We start from the raw sequence: 25,603 nt of genomic DNA, 5'->3' as shown, positions 1-25,603 counted from the left end.
AATGTATGTATCCAGTCAGTAACGAACTGAGGAAACATCTGAAGCGCTCTGAAATCATTTAAATGATTCAGATGAATGTTTATAGAGGGTACTTCTTTTTAATTGGAAGAATAAATGTCAAATGATGACATTGTTGGATTTGTGACCAACTTCAGGTGAAGATTTTACTCTGAGCAGCTTCATACATAAAGACCTAGACCTCCAACAGTCGGAGGTTGTCTGTGTCGCCTTACAGTGACAAAAGTGTCTGGAAGTGAAGGAAAGAGAGAAAGCAGAAATCTCTTTCTTTACAGTCGTCTTTATTTTGCCAGGAAATAAATTATTCAACTTTAAAAAATATCTGAAACAAGCAAAACAACGCAGCACATGAAAGTAGTTGAACCACTCTCCTCCCGCTCCAACCACACAAAGTTTAATGTCTTCACTCGATGTAGTGGCAAACATTCAGCTGGTTTACGCTGTGACTGATTGTGTTTTCGTTCAAGTTTTATCATTATGCAAGGCTACAGGTAAGTCTGCCCCCCCTCCCCCCCGTGCAGGCCGGGCTGATGGGTGGGCTTCAAATGATAAAAACACAGTAACCATAGCAACCACAGCCCGCTCCACAAACTAAAAACCACCCACAGCTTCTTTAAACTCGACTGAAGTTAAACCAGATGTGTCGGACCAGAATCGATTGACTGAAAAAAGCTACAGAAAGGTTTCTGTTTCACCAGCTAATACTGATTATTGATTGGACGAAATATAACACATTCAACTATTGTTTAACAAGGTTTAAAATACAGAATGTCTAATAAAATGGGCAGTAAAATAAGACCAGTACCTGTATTTAAAAAAACAAACAAAATGTTACAATGGAGGGAAGTGACACCTTTGTATGCTGTAAATACATACTTGAAACATGTTTTCTGTTCGGTTTGTTTTATAAAATGATTGCTGAATATCACTTCACACACACAATCGCACTTGTAAATGGTCTCTCTGAAAGGTTTCTGTGATTGTTAGAGCTCCACAAAGTGCAGAATCCATTTGGTTAAATAAACCTCAGACAAAATAAACCTCAATGAATCTGGAGAGGCCAGCTGTTCATACTGAATCATGAGCAAAATAGAAAAGAGAGGAAGGGGAAATGCTCAAAGGAAAAATCCACCCCAAAATATTTTTATTTGTGTTATTTTATTATTTTCCTGGTGTTCCTAGTTTACTTTTTCATGTCAAAGATCCCCAACAACAGAAGCACGTTAGACCACGGACTCCTAAATTGATAAAGGAATCTTTAGGTTTGAAGATAAAGTCTTCGATATTATCAATCAATGATCAAACTGGAATTATTCTAAATTACAATTAAACATAGCCAACTTCCCTAAAATGTGATAAGTTATAATATTTCCCAGACCGTAGTTGAAAAACCACTGTCCTACATTTCCCAGAATTCCTTACACTTTAATTCTGCTGCTTTCAATCATATTTGGATGTAAGGAAATATAAATATAGCTTGCTGGCCCATTTCTGTACAGTTGTTCAACTCCTCACTTTCTGATAGAGAATAAACCAAACAATAAAACAGGCCCAGCCGCATACAGTCACTGTTTTAAAATGGATTTTTTTCACTTCAAGCTGTACAGAAACCGGCTCCACTGGCTTATCCACAAATTATCTTTTAAGAATTTGTTTACATTTGTTGGGGAAAGTCAAATGAGAGGAGTTAAAACTGTTAAACTATTTTTTGATTGCAGAAAGAAGGGAAAAAAAGCATATTGAGGTATTGACATTCGACAAGTCTGAATTTACTGGGACTCATTTCATTGTGTGTTCTCGGGATGTTTAAAAACAGGAAATCATCTGCAGAATACTAACTGAGCCAGGTCTGTGCATAGAGAATAAAACTGCATAATGTGACATTAGTTTCATCTCAGGTAGACTCTTCCAAAATAAAGTGTCACTGCAAATGTGAGTCTAATTATTACAAACATGATGGACTTGCAGTCACAGAAAGAGAAAAAAAACATTTTAGCGTTTTGACAAACTGCAGGTGGAAATCGGATCATTACAGTTAAATACTGTGTCAGCTCTGTGACAAAAACAAAAAACATCTTTCCAAAAACAAAACATGAAAAGGAAATTAGATTAGATTTAAACTGACAGAAAGTAACATTCCTCATAAATATAGAATATAAAAAGTCCAATCCCACCCATTCACTGTTGTCCTTCCTCTTCCTCTTCCTCACTACTCCACAGGACATCCAACATCAGAGCTGAACAACACTCTCAAAGTAATGTCACCAAGTTCAATCGTAGAGTGATAAAATCAATTATTCTAAATGGACCTATCCTATTGTTTTTTTCCCTTTCTGATTCATCGTATTAAAGTTTCTGCAGACCTTGTATCCACTGAACATACAGCACCCTAAAGTATTTTAAACGTCTGAGCAGCAGCAAGAATGTAGTCGCACAATGCAGCAATCAACACAATGCCAACGTTGATGTGACAACAGTTGCTTTAAACCTTTCAAATGAGTTTTTAATATTCATTCAGCCCTCAGAGGACACACAAACACCACGTGTCAACTCCCAATAATTCCCTCTCAAGCAAAGCACGTTAACACTGGAAAAATGTGGAGTCAGCCAATAAGAATTGTGCGAGGCTCTCAAGAATAAAAGCTGTGAGAAACAGAAAAAGCGAAAGAAAGGGACAGTGTCTTCATTTCCTACCGGCTATTCTTCACATTTGTCTCAAACAGCCGACTGATAATTAAATCCAAAATTAAGAAATAGATTGTATGACTTTGTGCAGCCTTGAAACAGAAATTGCTATATTTTCATTTTGAACTGTAATGCATAGAAAAAATATAAATAATAAGTAAAAGCAAACAGTTTTATCTCTGCAAGCAGATAAACAAGCCAGATGAGTCATGATTTAAAAACTGTGTGATTCAACTTAATGCCAGAAATCATTATTATATATGTCTCATTATTAAATCTCATTTTGGAATAAAACAAATGGATTGGTTCAGATATTATCTTGATTTTATACCCTCTGTCCAACTGTATGTAGAGAGCTTCCTCAGTCCCAATAATTCATCCTCCTCTCCCTACAGGCCTCCACTGTATAAAACAAAAAGAAAGACACAAAATCCAGTTCTTGCAAAGACGCCATCCAACGTTCAGCTGAAGTGCTCTGTAGTGGACAAACTATGTAACTATGGAGGCATTGTTTCTAAATTACTTCCAAAAATATCTTTGGCAATTTGTTGCTTGTTGACACTGATGATGTCTGTGATATGTTAGCACCGGCTCAGTATAATGAGGTCACTGTTACAGGTAACAGCTATGAAAACGTATGTGACTCTGAGCAGCTTGTCTGTTATCTAAAGGGTTAATTCTCCTGTCCGCAAGTCAAAGTGCCTTTGAGCAAGACACAACCCAGTGTGTGTGTGTGTGTGTGTGTGTGTGTGTGTGTGTGTGTGTCTGACTTAAGACAACACATTTCAGAGTAAATACCAGTTCATTTGGGGCGCAGTCACATCGAGGTTGTTGAATGCTTTGATTAACATCTTTTAATGGGTTATTATTGACATGTCGCAATGACTGATAATAATGATGTAAACTAATGTAAGTGTCATGTCCCCAAAAGTGACCTAAGTAAATGTGTGTGTTGTTTTTGTGTGACTGCTGAGGTAGAAGAGTGTAGCTGAATAGCTGAAACTACCAATCCCACCCGACTGAACTGGGTCAGTGAGACTTCTGCAGCATCTCATCAACTTCAGCTGGATATTGGAATGAGTTTTGGATTGGACTCAACGACGCTCCCCACACACACACATATATACAGCCACGGAGAATAAAGCCAAAGTAAGTCTGAACCGATCCTTGCTGATGCTTCAGAGGAATGTTTGTAGATCGTAGTGTATAGCTTCTCCACTGAGAATGAACCAAAAAACAGAAGAGGGAACTCAAATATCCACCACATCAACATCATCATCATCATCAACATCATAATCATCAATACCATTTAAACCGCAGCTCATATGTTAAACATACACCTTTCATCTGCTTCGCTTCCACGCATTCACTTGATTGGGCAACATTTCTGTTACAGTGTGGCGTCTGTTGGATCTGTGAGTTTGTGCAGAAAGGGAGAAGAGGGCAACACACACACACACACACACACACACATTACGATGGCTATATGAACTCAACAATAGCTCAGACAGTGTTCTCCTTGGGGAATAAGACCCCCCGAAAAAGCAGCTCACTCATTTAGTTTAACAGCATTTTCCTGTTACTGACACTGTGCAAAGAATGACACACGGGAAGTGAATTAATAAAAGAGGGAAATTCAGTAATGGGGCTTCAATCATGTCGATGTATTTGTTATTTTGTTCCAATTTTAGACGTGTCCCTCTGATGCATTCAGCTCGTATTTAAGCACACCAAATAAATAGTTTGCAGAATGATAATTTCCCAACACAGACAAAGGTCTGCAGACAACCTGCCACAGGGGATGAAAAGAAAAAGTCAAAAAGTATCAGCATTAAATAGTGGCAGGTGTAAATCTCCCAACCACAAAGTGTGACAGATCCTCCACTAAAAACAAAAACAGACAAAAATCATAAAGCAGCATGCTGTTGAAAGTGCCACACACACACACACACACACACACACACACACACACACACACATCTAAAAAGACCAGATACACACCATGCACCCAAACACACACACATACACACACACACACAATTTGGCAAAATACTCCTCGGTAGTTTCGACCAATCTCTCCAACCGTGTCCGCTCCTCCTCAATGGCAGCTGTCACTCGCGGCTTTTTGCATTCCCAGTTCAAAAATAAGACAAACGTAGAATTGGAGGGATGCAAAATGGCGGCCGCTAAGATGGCTGCTGTGGCATTAAGTGAAAGCAAAGGATTGATATCAGCTTGTTACATTTGTCCTCCCTTCCCTCCTCACTGCTCCTCCTCCTCCTCCTCCTCGTTTGCAGTCTGTTGCTGATGAAAGTAAGGCAGGAAGTATTTAATTCAATAATGTCACTATTTTTTTTTTTTTTCTTCGGGGCTGCTGGCAGACGGCGCACGCTGCCGTCCCTCTCCTCTGATCGACACTAGAGGGCAGCAGAGACAAACAGACAGTCCGACTCTACACCTCGAAAAGACACTTCGATAACACACTGGTGTCTCACGAACACAAAAAATATCCACACTTTTGTTGAAAAGGCTCTTCCTCGTCCTTATCATCACCCCTCTGTTCTTCGTCCCTCTCCTCTCGCAGGTTTTTAAAGCGCCGGTCGCAGGCCTGGAGTAAAAAACGGAGCAAGAAAGCGCTCCCTGCTTCTCTTGCTGCCTATGCCATGTAGATGAAGGTGTTGATGTCTGTCTCGTCCCTCTTTATGTACTTGTGTTCGATGAGCCACTCGATCTGCTCCTTGATCATCTTCTTCTGAGGCAGAAACATGTTCTTCAGGATCTCCACCAGCTCCGTCTGCAGCTGGGCGTTGCTGATCCTCTTCCTCATCTTCATGATTTGGATGATGGCCTCCTGGATGAGAGAAAAAATGATAATGTTACAGTTTGATAGTACAATGACGATAGAAATACATGATAGAAATTGTTTGGTGAAGCCATATATATGCTTGCATCAAACAAACCCTATTTCAGTCGTAATTCTACTGTGTGTGACACAACAGCGTTTGATTTCAAGAATAAAACCTGAAATGATGCCCCGGATTGATGAGACAATGTGATGTCTCCCACATAAACAGCAGAATACTGAGTTATAACCAACCAGTCTGATGTGTGTAGAGGTGCGTGAGGTTCTGTTGTAGCGGCTTGGTGTGATTTATTTAAGGTAAACATAGTGGACAGCTGTGCAAAATGGCTCTGCATTCCAGTGCAGCACTTCTCAAATCAGAGGCTGGAGATTTATCCACACATCTGTCTTGCAGGTGTTTGCAAGAGGTTTTCATACAATATTATGCTCACTCTGGTTGTTGTCTCACCGTAGAAATAGGGTCTTTGGTTTCAAGAGAACAAAATACAGAATGAACATGTTTTCTGCCTTTAGGCTACAGTCTGTCTGCATCTTTAGACTCCACCATCTTTAACTTTAGAAGTAAATATACAACCTTCAAAGAAACAAAAATGATGAGATGGGGGGGGGCAAAAAAGTCAACAACATCTAAGCTTAGTTCAGCTACAAGTTGCTCTCTCCTTCCATTTCCTCGACTGCCCATCATCTCCTTCTTAACCCTCAAAGACAATGTGAGTGTTATATTTTCGTACCTGAGTTCTGAGTATTCTGAGCTGAACAATTCCTTCATTCTCCTCTTCTCTCATTCGCTCTGTGGTCAGCTGCAGCCGACCAATCAGGTTGATCTTTCCCCGCTTCTGGACTTTGGAGTTTTTGCTGAGAGAATTAACGGACACAGAGATACAGACGGTAACAGTCGTAACAGTCATTTATAGTGAAGTGTAAATATTCCTAATTTTAAATTTAATTACGTTACTTTGTATATCAGTGGCGGTAATATTGACACCTTTTGCATATACACTACATCTCTTGTAACCCAAACGTCCACATTCCACGGTATCACAAGTTCTCAGGAGAATAAAAAAAGAGACAGGAAGTATATAACATCTAATATCCAGAAAGACCATAACGTACATGAGTGAGAACTCCTGGTTGACGTAGAAGAGCGTGCTGTCTGTGAAGTCTTTGGGCGAGCTAACTGGAGGATCGTAAGACAGCACCTGTCTCTTCAGCTTGGGGAAAGCAACCAGAGACTGCACAGAGAGGAGAGAAGAGAAAGTCACTCACTGGCAACCAATTCAACCTGCCACTGCTGAACACAGCGCACTCTGCTGGATAAACTTTGCAGTGACACCAATATATTACCACTAGCATCTTTTCAGCATTATATATCAGATAACATAACACAGATATCATTACGATACAATATGTCTGTAATAATATCAGTCGACGATGTGGCTCTAGATGCAACCAAGTATACAGTCACCTTGCATTATGGTACCACCATGACAGTGTTGTTGTTTGATTACCACTGCTTTTAAACATGTTACCAAGAGACATAATTATGCACAAACATCCCTTAATAATGCCTGAATGGTTTAATATCTTTCATGATGTAACTACTCTAACACTGCTGCTGTTATTTTTTTGTAGATGAAAGAAGTTTTGATCCTGTACATGGAGGAAGTTTTTTCTGTTAAACTGATCCAGTATTAGTCCCTGCTTGCAAGCATCAGTGAGTTAGGATATGAATGTAGATTAGTGATACTGATATTTGGCAGCCTTGGGCAAGTTCATGAGTTCAAAAAGTATATTTAACCTCAGTAAATATCTTAATCCTGTATACCTGTACTGTAATAAATGGATTTAAATCAAGCATTTAAAGTGTTTCTTTTGGTCTGACCCAGAGTGTCCGGCGTAGCTCGGCATCCGGCAGCTCTGTGGCCAGTTTGAGGTTCTCAAAGCTGATTCTCTCTCTGGGTCGCTGGTTCCAGGCAAACAACACCGCCAGCTGGAACGTCGTCACCTCCAGGTCGTACTGACCCACCTCATTTTTAAATGTGATCTGAAAGCAGAGAAGATGAGTTGTGTCCTCTCACTGGCAACATGGAAACACAGTTTTGTTTGGTTTGGAAACCTGACAACTGCTGAAAAGAATACATTATAGAAAATACTCAAGACAACATCTAAAATTACTTCTCGCTCCCTCCCATCTTGTTCTTCAGTTCATTAAGTTCAGCTTCACTATAATGCTGCCAGTACACTACTGCTTTCAAGGTAGCTGAACAGTTGTGGATGAGAAAAAGACAAGAAGAAAAAAGACACAATGAAGAGGAGTGAAGTAATAGAAGATAAAGGAGAAGAGAAAGAGAGATTACATGAACAAAAGGAACATTTATCCCAATAATTATCAAAAACAATTCCTATATTCCAGGATTCCTCTTTATGGCAACAGGAACGCTGAATGTTCTACTTTTATAGCTCACTCACAATGCCGTTGGACATGAGGTGATGCCAGTGGAGTTTGCGACCGCTGTGATTCCTCTTGTAGAAGTCTTCCACTTCAGGGATCAGGTCCTCCAGCTCCGTGGGCAGAGAGACAAAAACCTTCTCACTGCTACGTGACCAAGCTCCGGCATTCAGGATCTTAATGTTCACACTGTCCGCTGCGAAGGGAAAGGGGGAGAAGAATAAAGTACAGCTTTTAAACATATTCTGTCTTCAAGAGCAACATTGATGTTTAGGTAGTGAGAAGTTTTATCTGTGCAACAGTGTGTGCACTTAAACTGATAGAGAGGTTTACAATTTACTGAATTTAGTGTTGTTAGTGTTGTTCATTTACCAAAGACTTTCACTTGTGGAGCTATTTTGAGAATGGAGGAGAAAAGAGAAAAAGACATGGTGGGGTTTTGTAAAGAAAAAAATCAAGTTTGCATGATTTATAGTGACGAGGTTAACAAAGTCTTAAATGTACTTAAATGCTTTTATCAAAAACCCTTTTCAATTTGGCACTCATTCACAAACACACACACACACACCATTGGCAGTGAGCTACCATGCAGGACACCGGGCTATCCATCAGGACCAATGATGATGTGATCAGCCACCTCTGCTATTCTTTCAATGATCGTATCATTAGTCTTTATTAGTTACAAAGATGCACCAAAATGAAGCTGTGAATGGTAAATATCCTCATATCAAAATACCAAATCCCGCTCTGTTCACTCAAACCAGACTTGTCTTTAGTTTCTCAATAATGTTTAAAATGCAAACATTTCAAAATACATCAAAACCCTGACTGAACAGTGTCATTACTCTAATGTAGCTGTGTTCATGTTCTCACAGGTTATGGTGTCTGCTGCCTGAAAGGAGTGATGGAAAGAAAAACTGATGAAAGGGACACACTACTGCAAAGTTACATTTAAAACAATGTTCTACTGATTTGGACTCTTGTCACCATCTGGTTTATGTGTTTTATGTAAAGTGATCTGTTTCTATGAGACTAAGTGGAAGCTTGTTTTGTGCCTCTCTGTGTGTGTGTGTGTGTGTGTGTGTGTGTGTGTGTGTGTGTGTGTGTGTGTGTGTGTGTGTGTGTGTGTGTGTGTGTGTGTGTGTGTGTGTGTGGAGGGGATGGTACCTGGCAGTGCCAGCTTGTTGTGTTTGTGCATCTCTTTGAAGACCTGATTAAGGTCCTCTGAGACCTTGATGTCCTGAAACATCCTGGCCAGCTTGTTCACATAATCGGCAGGCATTCCTACTTCCTACAACCACACGAACAGACACACAAACACAAGACACCGAACAACACAAATGAAGAGAAAAGAGGACAACGATGCAAAGGAGAAATGAATTCACTGCATACCTATTTTCATACATTATTCTTTTAGCTAGGGTTTGTTACCAAAGCTACATTTTAATTAAGGAACAAAATGTTTCCACAGCACAAAGTAACTAAAACTGTCAGAGGCTGGTACATACTGTCTGTCTGAATGTCTGGATAAATAATTTAAGAAAAGTGTAACTCACTCTCAGCCACTCCACCATGTTCTCTTCAATCTCACTGTCTGCTGAAATGTCCAGAATCAGGCGCCTGGTCAGGTGAGCTTTGTGGTAACGCATGAACACGTCTTTATTCTGAACATATTTCAAAACCAAGAGCTGAAAGTTGAGAGGATGAAAGAAGAAATCAGTGTGAGAATAGTGGAAAAGGCAAACAGCCAGACAAACAGGGCAGAGACTCACCACTTCTTTGAGCTTGAGCTCGATTTCCTCTGAGGTGAGTTTCTTGCTGAGAGGAGTTTTCCTCAGCAGCATGTCACAGTAGTTCGCCAGCAGCTCGGGACACTTTGACTCGGGCTGAGTTTTCATACCCACACTGGTTGGATGGAAATACACACACACACATTCAAATACACACCACAACATTGTGGACTAAAAGATAATCCTGCATTCTCAGTTTTGGACAACAACGCTCGACTGGGACAAAACAGATAATTCCACTCACCCTTTCTGTTTCAAAGGCAGCTCCAGCTTGAAGATTGTGGCGTCATTGACAACAGCCTTGTAGGCCTGCGGGGTGAGGGGAGCAGAAAACATTACCACCACTGTCATAACAGAGCAGAGCACAGCAGGGGACCAAACAAGTAGGGCTGCTACTAATTGTTTACATCGTCTATTAATCAGTTGGTTATGTCTTTAAATAATCAATTATTCATTTAGTCTATACATAGTCACAAAATACCAAAAAATAACAGTTTCTCCCATTCACACACACACAGACTCAAATGTTCATTGTGAACTGAACATTGGTCACCATAACTCAACTCTCAACAGTCTCCACTTCGTGCAGATTAATCACTCAAATGCCCTTAGGACAGAGGAGTTATAAAATATTTAAATTATTCTCATTTAGCTAGTTATTAACACTTTTAAAGATGTAGGTTAAAAAGGATAAAACAGACCTTATCTCTTGCTGTAAGGAAGCGAGGGTCGTCCTGGAAGGCCTCCTTTACCAGTTTACTGAAGCGGTTAAACAAAGTCAACAGCTGCTCCACATACTTCTCAGAGTCCTGGACAAACACACACAAACACATCTGAAACTACTGTACATGTTGTGAACGCTGTATTATTCCATTGCTGCCAATAGATCCTCCCAAATGTTACACACGGGAACTTTAAACCACACAGTGTCATTTTGACTATAAATAACTATGAAGAGAGAATCTGACTTTAGTTTATGATGACTAACAATATTATTAAGAAAACAAGTCTGGTGATTTCAATCACAAGGCAGATAATCTAGTCCAATAAATATTATTATTCTACAATGAAACACCTCTTAACACTATAGCACCGTGAATGGTCTCTTATACTTCTCCGTTTGCAGGATAAATACATAAAAAGTTAGGGTTTATCACGACCACATATATGAGCTGTGCACGTACAGTAGTGATAGTCTCGGCAGCAGCCACCATGTCTGCTAGTCCAGCATTGACGATATGTTCTTCTAGGTCTTTCAGCATGGGCTCGATCCCGCTGGGAACCTTGTCCATCAGTGAAAACATCAGGTGCAGTTCTGCACAGGGAGAAGAAGAAAGAGAAGAAAATCTGTGTTAGATACAGGACAAGAAGCTGGCTGAATACAAAACTTCCTGCACTTAAAACTCATTGACTTTACAGCTGCGTAAGTACAATCCAGAATGTCCTAATGTACTTAAGTCCACATCTGGCCTTAAGCATTCTTCCAGCAGACTTTTGTTACCCATTATTCTTAGCAATATTGATCAGATACAACAACTACGACCACTCTACTGTACTACTACTATAACTACGATGAAGCATTATAAAACTGGTGCCTTATAACGCTGTGGGTATTCTGCACTACCCAGCAATACACAGAGGTCAACAAAGCTAAAACAGTAAACATGTCCTGGTTATTTCTACCATTAAAGTCTAGCTGGTTGATGCAATAGTGAATGTTGATGCCACTACATCTTGCAGACATTACAGTTTGTGTCTTATGAAACAAACAAGGCTCACTTTATCATGCTGCATTTAAAAAAATAACTACATGCCATTGATGTGACAACAGTGCAGCAGTACTCACTGTCTGTCTCGTTGCGTTTGATCATCCCTGGACATTCAGCGAGGATGGTCTCTTTGAACGAGGTCACCAGAGCATTCACACAACACTCCATAAGCTGTGAGAAAACACAGACACAAATTCTATTCATGCTTGAAAAACCCAGTTAGATCTGACATCTGACTTTTTACCAACCCTGGTTTATTTGTGATTGGGCTGTTAAATCTAAATAAACAGAAAAGGAACGGAAGCATCTGGTACAAAACCTTCAGTCTCTTATTCTTATTCAAAACAAAGTGAGCTGAATGAATAAAATAACTAATTAATTATGGCGTAGAACCCAAACAATACACAACACAAACAAGCTGATATTATTGACTAATTATAGTTTATCACAAATAAAACATTAATGTAGCTGCATGCCCAAAACTATTTGCTTTGTAAAACTATAGTGGAGACATGGTGTCCTGAGCCTCCTTTTGCCTGTGTTTCTATTTCAGCCTCTCTGGTCGGGCTGTGTGTGTATGTTAGTGCATGACTGCCTCCAAATAAATAAATTCAGGGTGGCGTGAGGGAAATATTTGTTAAAGAAACAGACAATAAACACGAAAAATACAATTGCTAGTATTGATTCTCTTCAGATCCTGTCAAAGGCACTTACTGCTTGAACAGAGTTACATTCACGACGTGTCTCTAAATATCTAAGTGCTCTTTTCTCCTCTTCTCTCAGCTTCGCGTCTGCCTGCAAGGTAACACACATAAAGACAAAACAGAGATTAAAAGAATCAAGGTTATGTGAATACACCAACAATTAAAACTCTCTCATTCACACAGCCAAGGCAACAACCATTTTTTCTCACACATAAGTCCACAAATTTTAGGCTCCATCTGTCTGTTATAACCATAAGAGTGTATCTTAGTGGCATTCTCTTTCACACTTTAAAGTAACATATACTTCATAGTAACACTTGCATTTATAATAATCAATTATTATTGTGACTTACATATTTCATGTAGTTCTGGACGCCGTTCTGTTGCAGGTAAGACGGTGCCTGCGTTCTGTAAAACCTCTCTGTGGAGTCCAGGTACGCTTTCTCAAAGTTATCCCTGTAGATCTGCAGCTTGTCCTCTGGGTTCGAACACAGGTTCACTGGTGGGAGAGAAGGACAGAGAACAGGATAAAAAGAGATCATTAAGTGTTTTTTCTTACAATCCCCTCCCAGATATTTACAGTTGAACTGCAAAATTAGTTAGTTATTTTATTTAAAATGACACAATCACTATTGTATCATTTTCTGCCTGTAACAATCTGTGTTTCTGCCCAAACTGTGTTAATCTCTGTTAGTGTTCCCTCCCATGTGTTTATTTCTGTCTGTCTTACCGTACGACTCTCGTACTCCTATAACAAGCTGGGAGTCGAAGGCCTCCCCTTGTCTCTCAGCGTGCACCAGCTTCATGGCGCTGTCCTGCAGGCGACTCTTTATGTTGGAAAAGATTGACTCGTTCCACGTGTCCAGCATCAACTAGAAAAAGTAAAGTAAGGGCAGTAATAAATGTGCAACAGGTTTAAGTCCATTCAGCACTTTATCTCAGAAAAAAATATTTTCTTCGACTCAAATCTTGACCTTTCACTCTATCCGCTTTTCCCACTTCTTCCTCTCACCTTGCGTACGATGCTGTCCTCCATGTTTGTTTTCTTGTTGCTGCCCTGTTTGCCCATCAGCGTGATCTCCAGCTGACAGAAGGGTTTGGGCAGGATGTCACACTGCGTGAAGAACTTCCTCCACTCTACGATGTAGGCCTTTAGCAGTGCCGTGTCGTCCTGGTGGCTCAGCACCCGCTGCCATGGCAACAGATGCAAGAAAAAGTTAGAGGGGGGTACAGGTCAACCCATAAATACTGATGAAACACCCTGATGCTTTGTTCTCTTTCTGCTCTACATGTGTTTATCTATCACTCTCCAAAGCAACGTGGTAATGAACGGCAGCATCTAAATACGGACCAGAACATTCAATTGGATGTTCTAGAGGACCAACTCTGAAGTTTGTAGAACATAAAGATTTAAAATAGGAGGGTGACCATTAAAAACAGTCGCCCATCCTCCATCTGTCCAGAATCCATCTATCCTACACTTGTATTTCAGTTACTGCAACCTAAGGGACAGGCCAACGACTGATGTGCAAAACTGCGACAAAACTTTATTTTCCAAACAATTTCACTCAGAAATCAAGCTCGCTTTGTCACAGCATAGTGTAGATTATTTGGCAGAAGTAAAGTCAAATAAAACACTGCAGTCACCCAGTTCTGACATACTACTGCCATGGTTACATCGATACACGTAGGAAGTGCTGTTCAGGGACAGGACTGCTTCTACAGATTTCATAAAACCTTTAAACTAGCCAAGCTTTTGTAAAATGCTTAAATAACCATACTTCAAGTACTCATATAAGAATCAAATAACAAAAACAGGAAGCCAGTGTTGTAGAGAAAGACAATTAAATAATGCCTGTTGTGAGTGTAAGGATCACATTAATTCCATTATTTAACGTTTACAGAGATCAAATTCTGCTGCTGGTTTTATAATATCTGACACTGAACCACTGGACGTTAAATTGGAACATTTAATTCCTATTTTCTCAACACAAACACACAAACAACAACACAAACCCATAAAAAAATCAACCCACTCAAACAAACTACACGCTACTCACAGCCTGTGCTTGTTTGATGAAGTCTAGGATGTCCTCTTTGAGGGCTTGGTGGATTTTTGCTGGACCTTTATCATCCCATAAACACACAGCATGGACATCTCTGGAGGGCAAGCAAAAAAGAAAAGGGATATCACTTAAGTCCATTCAAGTTCATGATTAAATATGAATGAGAACATGTTACCTGTTACACTTTACAGTACAGCACATGTGACTTTCAGTAAGGTGATGGTGCAGCTTTCCATGCAGACTGCTGCCACGGAAAACGACATGGCTTTGGGAGGTCTTGGTACTTCCTAATATAATTTTCAGTTGCCAGGCAACAAATACAGTTCAGCTGTGATGTTTCTTAGCATCAAAACTTAATTCAAGTCGCTGGAGGCTTAAAATAGTTTCAAAATGTAAATGTCACATATTCAGAGAATCAAGGCACTGAGGAGAACAGCGTGTAAGCAATAGCACGGAGAAATGGAGTGTAGTATCTCAGAAGGTTTTAATTTCAACCCAACGTCATTGGTCACTGAGAGTACTGCAAACACGGACAGACTGAGCTGCTCCCTTGTGTAACTTAGATTGTAGGGAAACACACCAACACTGCCAACTGCTGCCTGGTGGTAACTGCACAGGACACATACTTGAATCCTGCCACAGCTTTTCATTCAGTTTTGTCCCAGCATGTGTGTGACTCCTGTAAACGATGTAACTCAAACTCTCCTGGGCTTTAACTCAACATGTCTCAAATCCCCACATGACTTGCAAAAATATCCCTTCTTGTAATGTGACCTGTCTTTCCAGAGCTCTTGGAGGAGCTTATAAATGCTAATTAACTCTCCATGTTTCTGTTCCATCAGGTTAGTCAGATATCTCAAGTCAATTATATTTATATATATCCCAATATCACAAATCATAATTTTGCCTTAATGGTTTTACAGTTGGTGCAGCACCTTCAACATCTGTCATTTGAACCCTGATTTGTATAATAAAAAAACTCCCCCAAAAACATTTAACAGAGAAAAAAAACAATTAAACAGCTTTCAGATTGTATATAACAACTGTTTTTTTCCTAATATATGATGCAGAAAAAACAAGCTACTTACACCACAACATCTATTTCATGGAGAAAAACATCAAAGCTTGGAAGAAAATGACCATTAAAGTCCATAAATGAGACTTAAAACCGGCGTCTGAAGTAACTTTCTATTATAAGAGCGGTCGTCCATCAAGTTTTGGCAGTTAAGCTTTGCAAACAAGAGACTTTTCCAACCCAGTTTATGAGTGTGACACAACAGGCTTACCTACAAATGTATGACATTGTGTGGGGATTATATAAAGCACAACACCTGTTGGTAAATTACATGTGTGTGCTGCTGAAATGCACCAAAATAGTAGCAGCCTGTTGTGCCATTCAGTTAAGTAAAGCAACTGTTTTCCGGATCTGAAGCAGACGCAGTAACAGCTGCACTGATCCTGCATTGGACCACTTTCTTAAATAAGACAGAAAGTACCAAGGGGCAGAGAGCATCTCTTACGAGAACAAGTCGAACCACTGTTGCTTGGTGACGGCCTCCTGTCTGAGCAGCTTGAGAACGATGGGCCGCATCAGATCCCACTTATCCTCAAACTGCAGGGACCCCTTGTTCTGGAGGAGAGATATGGGACGGGTGGAGTGGGAGGAAGCACAGGAAGCATGAAAAACAGCAATAAGAACTGAGGTGTCGGGGGATCACATCTGTTATTACGTTGTACCAGACTAAATCAGTTTTGGTAACTGGCCAGCTTGGAAACTGGATAAAGTGGGAGCCTTGCATTGAATCACTGGATGGGTTACACAAGGAAAAAAGAAGAGAAATGACTTTAAAGTAGTATTTTTTTTTAAATGGACTCATGCACGGTGCACTCGGTATTCAGACCCTGTGCAATATGACACTTCCTCCCATTTCTCTGGATCATCTCTGAGATGTTTCTCCACCCTGACTGGAGTCTACTGTGGTAAATTCTAAGTCTGTCACAAACTCTACTTTTGTTGGCCGATTTATTGTCCCAGAAATAATCGCAATAAACAATATTGTAATCTAAAGACCTTTCTTTGCCACTGATATGATGATATTATAATAATAGGTCATATTCGAGCTCGACCACGTATCTGAAGGAAAGGAAACACACTCAGACTCAGAGAGGACAGAAGCAGCCTGACCAGGAGTTCAAACACTAAACATATATTGTACGATGAGTCCATATATGTGGCCTAATGAATTTTATTGGACATTATTTGGAAAGGCACACATTGTCTATATGAGGTCTCACAGCTATCAATGCATATCAGAGCCAAACATTAAGCCATGAGGTCGAAGGAACTACCGGCAGAGCTCACCGACGGGATTGTGTCGAGGCACAGATCTCCACACTTCTTAAATGTAAGAAGGTTTGTAACAACCGAGGATTGTTCCTGGAGATTGCAACGTGGCCAAACTGAGCTATCGGGACAGAAAGGCCCTGGTGAGGGAGGTGACCATGAAAACTCAGACTGAACTGTTTCCATTCTCAACATCATGTCTGGAGGAAACAAGGCACCGCTCATCACCTGCACAGTGCCATTCAAACAGTGCAGCAATGTGGGGGCAGCAGCACCATGTGGGGGCGTTTTTCACTGGCAGGGATGAGATATTATTCTTAACCTGGTTCAGAGCACTCAGCACCTGCTTCACACATTGTTAGGTCTTTATTATACCTGTACATATACATTATATATATATATATTTATTTATTTATATTCTATTTTAGATATTTATTCCTCCTGGAGCTGGTTGACATTAAACCGGGTCGGAGGAGGGGGGCGGACCGCCTGTCCACAGCTACCTGCTCGGTGACTAACGGGGGATTAATTCACGTTAAAGACAACACCTGAACGAACCCAGTTCACCGACAGCACCGACAGCACCGACACGAACCGTTTCCCAGGTGATGTTTAACGGGGCCTTGCGTTGCAGAGGCGTTGGGTTCATCTTAAGAGGAGATTTAGCCCCAAAAATAAAAGCGCTGTTGACTGGAAGGGGGGTGTCTTGTGTCGGACCGGGTTCTCCAGAGCTCTCCGGTACCGGGTTTAAAGGGTTGATACGGATCTTATTCGGCTCTGGTTCGTCGCAGCCGTGATGCCGGATTGTGGTACCGGCTCCAGCTCCGGTTTCGGTAATAATAACGGAAGAAGACATGTTTGTGTGTCGGTTAGAGGACTGGTTCTTCTCTTCCAGGCGCAGGGAAATAAATCCGACACAACACCGGACTTCAACAGCGACAACGGGGGCAACTGTGACTTCAGGCGCACCTATCCGTGCATTTATTTAATATATTCACACTGTTAGTGCATCTGCGTGTGTGCCGTAACAGTGCAAACGTACAGCTGCAGCATATATTCAAACGAACACTTTAAATCTGCACACAAATATGGGAAATATGATATATTCAAGTGCTTCTTACCTTTAACAAATTAGACGTCGCCATGTTTTTTCAACTTATCACCTCGCAGCATCTCGCGAGACTTCAACCACAGCTGACCCGGGATTAGGTCATAGTAACCCTGAGCACTGAAATTCACTTTATTGTGGCTAAAAACACAATAAATTAATAGACACTTCTTTCAGACACGTTACATCATTATTTTTAAATAATGTGCATTTAGTGCACAAGTAAAAACAAAGAGTCTTTGCCTCTACATCATCTGGAGTTGTACCACTTATTCACACACTTATTTACATAGTCTACGATAATGTAATTAGTCTGCTGTGCAAAGCTTTTGAACATGATTTAATGTAAATTTCCTTTCTGTAATGCAAATATATTCCTCAGGGGATCATAAAATGTAATCTTGTTGTGATTTGTCTGGATGTCCACAGCGACTGACAATGAGAGAAACATACATTGTCAACAATAGCAGGGAAAGAAAGAAATAATTTAGTCGTGAGATAAATACAAATTTTAATGAGTTTAAGGGGCAAAACAATACAAAAAGCTATCCATCTAAACATGTTGTTTAATGTGTGGCATTACATATATAATGAATTTGAATCAAATAAAAACAAAAAGAGTTTTTCCAGTAGACCAAGTTCAGTTTTTGACATTTTATTTCTCTTCAAACGGCTTAAGGATAACAAGAAAACATTTTATTTTGCACACATTCACTGTTCAACTGTTAATATTCTCATTGTCTGCCTTTACTTGTGATACAGGTGTCTACAGTATGGATGTGGTACACTGTCCTCTGGTGGTCACAGTGGGATCGGGACCAATTCATAAATTGTGTCTTATTATTTGATGCCAGTGTTTTCTTTTCATTAAAAATTTATATTAGTTTCTGTCATTTAATTTTTGTTTGTTTTTTCTATTTTTTTGTCAATCATTTTAATTTTGATGTCCAATGTGTCCGATATGATTACACACTAATCTACTTTTTTATAAAAATACTGTTTTAATTGATTTTTAAAAAACTAACTACTGTATTCTGTAATGCAGAAAATGAAAGAATGTAATTGTACTGTTGTAGCTGTTCAAGGTGGAGCTCATTTTAGCTACTTTATATACAGTTAGTTTAGTCCAGTGTTTCCCAACCTAGGGGTCGGGGCCTTCCAGAGGGTCACCAGATAAATCTGAGGGGTCCGGAGATGAATAAAGAAAAGAGGGAAGAAGAAAAAACTTTATTTCATTTGGGACTTTTCTCTAATTTTTTATTATTTAGTATGAAATATTGAATAAATGTGCAGTTTTGGGGGTTCAAACAAATAATTCAATTAAATAAGTTTAGTTGAGCTTAGAGGAACTGATAACAACTCATAGACATCTGAAATGTGACAAGAGGCCATTTACTTTTCTTAAGGAGTCACGAGCCAAAAAGGTTTGGAGCCACAAATTTAATCTTAACAATATATTATATATTGTATTACAGCCAATGTTTCTATAGAAAATCAAAACATAAATAACTCCACCTTTCAGATAAACATAGTAAGATAAGATAAACCTTAAAGTTGTAGGCCCTTCTTAAGTACAGTACTTGAGTTAATGTACTTAGTTTCCATCACCTCCATTTCCATTAAAAACACTGATGAAGCACATTTCCCTCAACACAAGTTGTTATCGCATCAGCAGATAACAGATGAGAGTGACAACGAGGAAGCGTGATGACTTCTTTCAATTACTTTCATCATCAGTTCTTATCTTTAAGTGCTGCTGGCTGTCTTCAACACATCATACGCAGATAAGTGACAGAGTAATCTTTGTCCTCGGAGTCAGTTAATCATTCAGCTCCGACACCTTGAAAGTCAAGAACAGTTAAAAACTCAGAGAGGATTCTTCAGTCACTGGTGTGACAACATGGCTATGAAACAGTCTGAGGATGCAACCTGCAGAGGCACGAGTTATGAAAACCAAAGCAGTGGATTCATGATGAAGATCAGGAAATTCAACCCCAAGGAAGTTTTCACCTGGTGAGTGGACGGAAGAAGCATGTGAGAGTAAAGAAAGTAGTCCTCAACTTTAGATGTATCTTTGGATCTCTGAGCATTTAGTCTGTTATAAAGAGTGGTGGAAATAATGGTACTGTTTCTGCACTGATACTTTAATTACATTTATATAAAATTATCGGTTTTTAAAGTATTTAAACAAGTGGTGGAAAGTAACTAAATAATTATATTATGCTTCCACTATAATTCAGAGGGAAATACTATACGTTTTACTCCTCTACATATATTTGATCATTACCTGCTTCAACATTAAAGTGATGAACACATGAATGTATCGCTGATCTAAACTGGGCCATTCAGTATAATAAATACTTTTACTGTTGATACTTTATGTATATTTTGATGTTAATACCTACTTACCTACACGTGTAAGTAACATTTTGATTATTAATTTGAATATTTGGGGGCTCATAAGGTCCCAGGTTCCTATGTCTCTTTATGTGAACTAACATTGTGAGCGATCTGTTAGGACACTTTTATAACCGTAAAAGAACGAATGAAGATGGACGTTTCAAATGAAGTTTATATGTTAAAAATCCATTCAGCCACTTTGGAGAAAACAATGTCTGAAGTCACACAAACATCAGGCTGTGAGCTGTAGGAGGCTGATCTCAGCATATTGACCCAGTGAAACACGCTGAACATTTCAAATATAGCTGAGAACAAAAAACCCTTTGAAAAGTCTTATTAAGAGGATATTGGCTGTGATTTTAAACATGGAAGATGTTGAGGTTCTGTAATTTGTACAAATGAAGTAAAGACAGACTCCTGCTCTTCCTCACTTACTGAATGAGATACTTCCAGTTGTGCTAAATAATGTTGATGTGCATGAAGAACAAAGTATTTGAAAGACATCAAAGATACAAAAAATGATTCATTGGTCATCATTCGTTAGTTATTCATAGAGCAGCTGGATTAAACTGTGCTGTAAATTGTGTTCAACCTAGTTTTGATGGTCTGAAATTAAACAGTATTGTTCAGAAAAGGTGTTCTGACTGAGACTACACATAAAATACAACCACAGGTCTTTAAATAATATCTGTGCATTTATCTTCTCCCTCAGGCACTTGGCCAAGACACTGGCCATGGGTCAAGGCCTGGCTGGGCTCATCTGTGGGACAGCCATCTCCTCCCAGTACTTGGCCACAAGTTTCCATGTGAACACACCAATGCTGCAGAGCTTCTTTAACTACGCTCTGCTGTGTGTCACCTACACCTCCATGCTGCTCTGCAGAACAGGTAACACCACTAATGTCTGTGTCTGAACGCCTGAGATAATACCATAGGAGGAATTATAACAATATATTTAAATGTTTCTGTTTTACTTTTAGTATTGTGTAAGTTATATGTTAATATTCTGGCTACAAACTATAGCAACAGTGTGATATTAACAGGCATCAGTGGAGGAAACCACATTTATCATTTAATATTAACAGGCATCAGTGGAGGAAACCACATTTATCATTTAAGTTCTGTATTTAAATACAAATCTGAGGTACTCGTGCTTCCCTTCATGCCACTTTATAGTTCAGAGGGACATTTTTACTCCACTGCATCAAAAAAATTAAATGTTATATCCAAAACATGTATGTTTATAAAATATAATGTATTGTTATGAATAAAGTATCACAATAGTATATCAAATAGTTTAAATGAGATCCAACTAACACATAAATACATCAGAAACAATATTACATTTAGATTTATATTTTTTTATTTGGCAGACAACACAAAATTATAAAACTTAGTATAGAGCCAAAATTACGGTATCAAATTGTTAGTACGTGCCATCGTTTAAACTGTTCAATAAACAAATTTTGAACGGTTACTTTTTCTATTTCATTACAAAGATGGAAATAAGGATCTTCTGCCTACAGCGAGCAGCAGTAATTCAAACTGTCCTCAGGCTTGGTGCTGAAACAAATAAATGTCAATACTGAAGTTCAGGGGTGTTCCCCTTTAAAACATAGGGGATGGAAATATTTTACAGATTCTGAAGAAGCGGTGGTGGAAGTACCTTCTGCTGGGACTGGTGGACGTGGAAGCTAACTATGCTGTGGTTAAAGCATACCAGTACACCACCATCACCAGTATACAGGTGGGTAAAGGTTGTGTGTGTGTGTCGTGAAAACAGATCATGTTTCTTTAAAGAACTTCAATTTAATGGTCTTCAACTCATTAATTCCAGTCGATAGTTAACTTGAAATTAGTAAAACTTAATTGAGGGAAGATTGGTTGATTCCACTAAATTCCTGTTTGATGTTTTATAATGTTTCTTCTTGGTTTTGATTTTCATTTCATCTTTTAATGTAATGCCACTAGAATCAGACAAACTGCAGAGGATTCACACAACCAGTGAAAGTATTTGTGCTTCAAGAGGAGCAATACTCTTCCATATTAAAAAAGGATGTTTCAGTGAAGCACATATTTATTAGTGCTGCTTAAAAGTTGACACTTTTTTTTTTTTTTTTTAAGGATTACTGTTTTTAGTGTTGTCATGAAATATGTCTTAATGTTATTATATTAAAATGTGTTTCTGTCTCCAGCTGCTGGACTGTTTTGTGATCCCGGTCCTGATGATACTGTCCTGGTGGGTTTTGAAGACACGCTACAGGCCTGTCCACTATGTCGCCGTCTGCATCTGTCTCGTTGGTGTGGGGGCCATGGTTGGGGCGGACCTGCTGGCTGGACGAGACCAGGGCTCCAGTAAGTGTTTACTCACTGAGTTCATCAATGCCCCTGTCTGTAATTTGTTTAGTGAATAATTCTGTGATCAGGGCCAGCAATTATCAATCGAGTTGCATTGTGGGTACTGTAGGTGGCAGGTTTTGACAAGGAAGAAGAATTAATGGAACCAAAAAGTTGACATCTGTAGTTCTGCTCTATAATCTGGCCATCATGAGTCTGTCACTGCTAAATCAGGGGAGTACTCTTTAAGAATAAAGGGGAAATATGTATTTAAACAGGGATTAAATAATAGGAAAATATCTATCATAGAGTACAAGTTTTTTTATCTTTAACTTAGTCTTAGTCTTAGAAAACTGCACTTTTAGCAGTTCAATAAATGTAAACAAACAAACATAGTGAAGGCACCAGTGTCAGTTCTTTCTTCAGGACAATCAAGTAACTAAATGTTATAGTCCTTCAAGCCAATCAGTGTGTTGGTGCATGATGTAGAGCAAAGTTATTTAAATAATGTTTGACCACCGCACTGACACATCTCTCCTCTCCTCAGCCTCAAACATCCTGTTAGGAGACGGTTTGGTGCTGCTCAGCGCCGCGCTGTACGCAGTGTCCAATGTGTGTCAGGAATACACAGTGAAGAACCTGAGCAGGGTGGAGTTCCTGGGAATGGTCGGCCTGTTCGGCACAATCATCAGCACCATACAGATGTAAGTGTCTATGTATGTGTGTGGGTGTGACCATACTTTGGATTCATTCAACATTATGGTTAATCTGGTGTTATTGTTTTCCTTTACACAGGGTGGTCCTGGAACGTAATGAAGTTGCTACCATCAAGTGGAGCTGGCAAGTCGGTCAGTATCTTGCTCAGAAACATTTAACATAAAACAACATAAGGAACGATAACATTAGAAGATAAGAAAAAAAGGTTATTTTTTGCTTGTTACCTGTTTAGCTTGTTAAGAGGCTAGTTCCCATTCAATCCTGGGATTTTTGTTCACACTGTGCAAAATCAACAACTTCCCTTTGAGAGCAAATAAACAAACTAGTCCTAAAACCACAAATTTCTTCTATTTCTACACATTAGATATAGAATACAAAGTCTCTATAAAAGCTCTGGAGCTGTTGGAAGGTGTTTTCTGTGGTAAAGATTCTCTGGATATTTGGATTAAGTTGATCCTGTAGGAACTAACTGGGTGTTTCTCCTCTCAGGGCTCCTGTTCTCTGCCTACGCGCTGTGTTTGTATGCTCTCTACAGCTGTATGCCCATAGTGATGAAGCTGAGCAGCGCCACCTCCGTCAACCTCTCACTGCTCACTGCTGACCTCTTCAGCCTCTTCTGTGGGATTTTCCTCTTCCAGTACAATGTGAGCAGACACACACACACACACACACACACACACACACACACACACACACACATTTGTATACTATAAAAATATACCAGCTGTTTTAAGAAATTATTTAAAAATGTGTGTATAAACACTCACCGCCCTCCTATCTGGGTCACAATGACCTGCTGGATGTTAAAGTGACACAGCAGTGTTAATGAATTATAATAAAGGTTAAAGTGTAATTTCATTGTCATGTGTTTTCACACAGCTGCATCCATATACATAGTTTGAGTCCAGAGTCCTTTAAATTACCATTAAACAACACAAGCAGGTTATTTCATCATGTGCTAAATCTGAAAATGACACAATTTGTTTTTTTTCTGTTTCACTGACATGGAAGTTGAGAGAGAAACATAATTTAATTAATTTAATTCAAGTACTTGAATATTTTAATTCTATATGCTTCTTTATATGTCTGCCCTATTTAAATTCTCATCGTTTGTACCTTTAATGTTTCAAGTTTCCACATCAAACTTGTGTAAGTTGCATATTGGATCCTGATTGGCTCCAAACTAGTTATGATGTCATAAATCCTGCAGGTACACACATACACGTGTTAAACTGAGACTTAAAGGGAGCTCAAAGGAACTTTTCATTGTCAAATGCAAATGTGAAAAAAGACTTGTGTCTGGTGTCAAACTCTGCACGGTGGAGCTCAAATGTCAAAGTGAAGTAACAATAAACAAAATACATTTTTGGAGGTGCAGCTCCGCTCAACTTTACACAGCTTTATATCTTGAGTTTATATAAGCTTGAGTTCAGCTCATTGTTTAGCCATCTGGCCAAAACTTATATGTTTTGCTTCACCCTCACCTCTCTCATATGTTGTTTAAACATAAAGACATTTCCATGTTGTATTTACAGCTTTCTGCTGCCCCAAGTGGCCAAATAAACAACCAAGCAGTAGTACAATAAATAGTTACCCCCCTTACTGCATCAGCATCACCTTTGTTCATATACTTAAATTTACCTGTTTGCATCTACCCTGCCTCAGTTCTCTGGACTCTACCTGGTCTCCCTGGTGGTCATCCTCATCGGCTTCATCGCCTTCAACGCTGTGCCAACACCCACTAACAGCACAGACCTCGCCACCTCCTCTTCCACTGGTGAGGAAGGATGTTACGACAATCCTGTGGCCACTCAGAATCACATCACCAAGCAGGAAGTGGTTGTGCGGATCACCACTGAGGAGGGGGAGGAGGAGGAGGAGGAGGAGAAGGATGAAGAGGAGCAGCAGCAGAGGGAAAAAGAAGAGAGGAAGAGGAGGGTTTCCGGGCCAACACAGAGACTTGGACGAGGGAGTGATGATGAAGATGTTGTTGCGGTTGGACGCAGCACTAAAATGTGAACTACAGCACAGAAACCTGTCAATATGTCAAATATATATTTTAAACACATTTATTTATTTAGTACATATAGAAACGCACATCTCACCCTTTAATGTTTAAAGTTATTGTGATTGTTAATAATGTTATCAGGAGTTCTCCAAGTTGTGCTGAAGGACGTCGATAAATAAACTCCACATCTTTTCAAAGTCTTGTGTCTCTTTTAAAATCTATTTAAACTATTGTAAAACATTTAGAAATAAGTTACTGATGTACTGAAAGTACAGTAAAGTATGTGTGTATTTTTGTTCAGTATTTTAACTGCCACAAACTTGTGATGCAGAATTATTTCAATGA

At 39.4% G+C, this 25,603-nt stretch overlaps 2 protein-coding genes across 3 annotated transcripts; one reads left to right on the top strand and one right to left on the bottom strand.

Moving 5' to 3' along the window:
• Positions 1 to 278: 278 nt before the first annotated feature.
• Positions 279 to 17,873, bottom strand: LOC127362615 (cullin-5). Of its 2 annotated transcripts, XM_051398582.1 has the most exons (20): positions 17,810 to 17,873; positions 15,865 to 15,974; positions 14,339 to 14,438; positions 13,291 to 13,467; positions 13,009 to 13,150; positions 12,632 to 12,777; positions 12,289 to 12,369; positions 11,652 to 11,745; positions 10,990 to 11,120; positions 10,507 to 10,614; positions 10,050 to 10,114; positions 9,788 to 9,920; positions 9,572 to 9,703; positions 9,183 to 9,306; positions 8,388 to 8,408; positions 8,036 to 8,211; positions 7,449 to 7,610; positions 6,680 to 6,798; positions 6,298 to 6,421; positions 279 to 5,554 (listed from the first exon to the last, which is right to left on the bottom strand). In XM_051398582.1, exons 1-20 carry the CDS (start codon positions 17,831 to 17,833, stop codon positions 5,360 to 5,362), a joined length of 2,364 nt encoding a protein of 787 aa, XP_051254542.1. In that variant the 5' UTR covers positions 17,834 to 17,873; the 3' UTR covers positions 279 to 5,359. The 2 variants fall into 2 exon arrangements, with proteins under 2 accessions (XP_051254542.1, XP_051254543.1); XM_051398583.1 differs by lacking the exon at positions 8,388 to 8,408.
• Positions 17,874 to 19,570: 1,697 nt separating this feature from the next.
• On the top strand, positions 19,571 to 25,455 carry LOC127362638 (solute carrier family 35 member F2-like). Its single transcript, XM_051398635.1, has 8 exons — positions 19,571 to 19,809; positions 20,909 to 21,084; positions 21,816 to 21,943; positions 22,392 to 22,551; positions 23,081 to 23,237; positions 23,329 to 23,381; positions 23,740 to 23,894; positions 24,916 to 25,455. The coding sequence occupies exons 1-8, from the start codon at positions 19,697 to 19,699 to the stop codon at positions 25,267 to 25,269; spliced, it is 1,296 nt and encodes a 431-aa protein (XP_051254595.1). The 5' UTR covers positions 19,571 to 19,696; the 3' UTR covers positions 25,270 to 25,455.
• Positions 25,456 to 25,603: the final 148 nt, after the last annotated feature.

This window comes from Dicentrarchus labrax, unplaced genomic scaffold, assembly GCF_905237075.1.
Source record: "Dicentrarchus labrax unplaced genomic scaffold, dlabrax2021, whole genome shotgun sequence".
In the NCBI taxonomy this organism is placed as follows: Eukaryota; Metazoa; Chordata; class Actinopteri; family Moronidae; genus Dicentrarchus; species Dicentrarchus labrax.
This window is presented reverse-complemented; position numbering and strand designations above follow the sequence as displayed.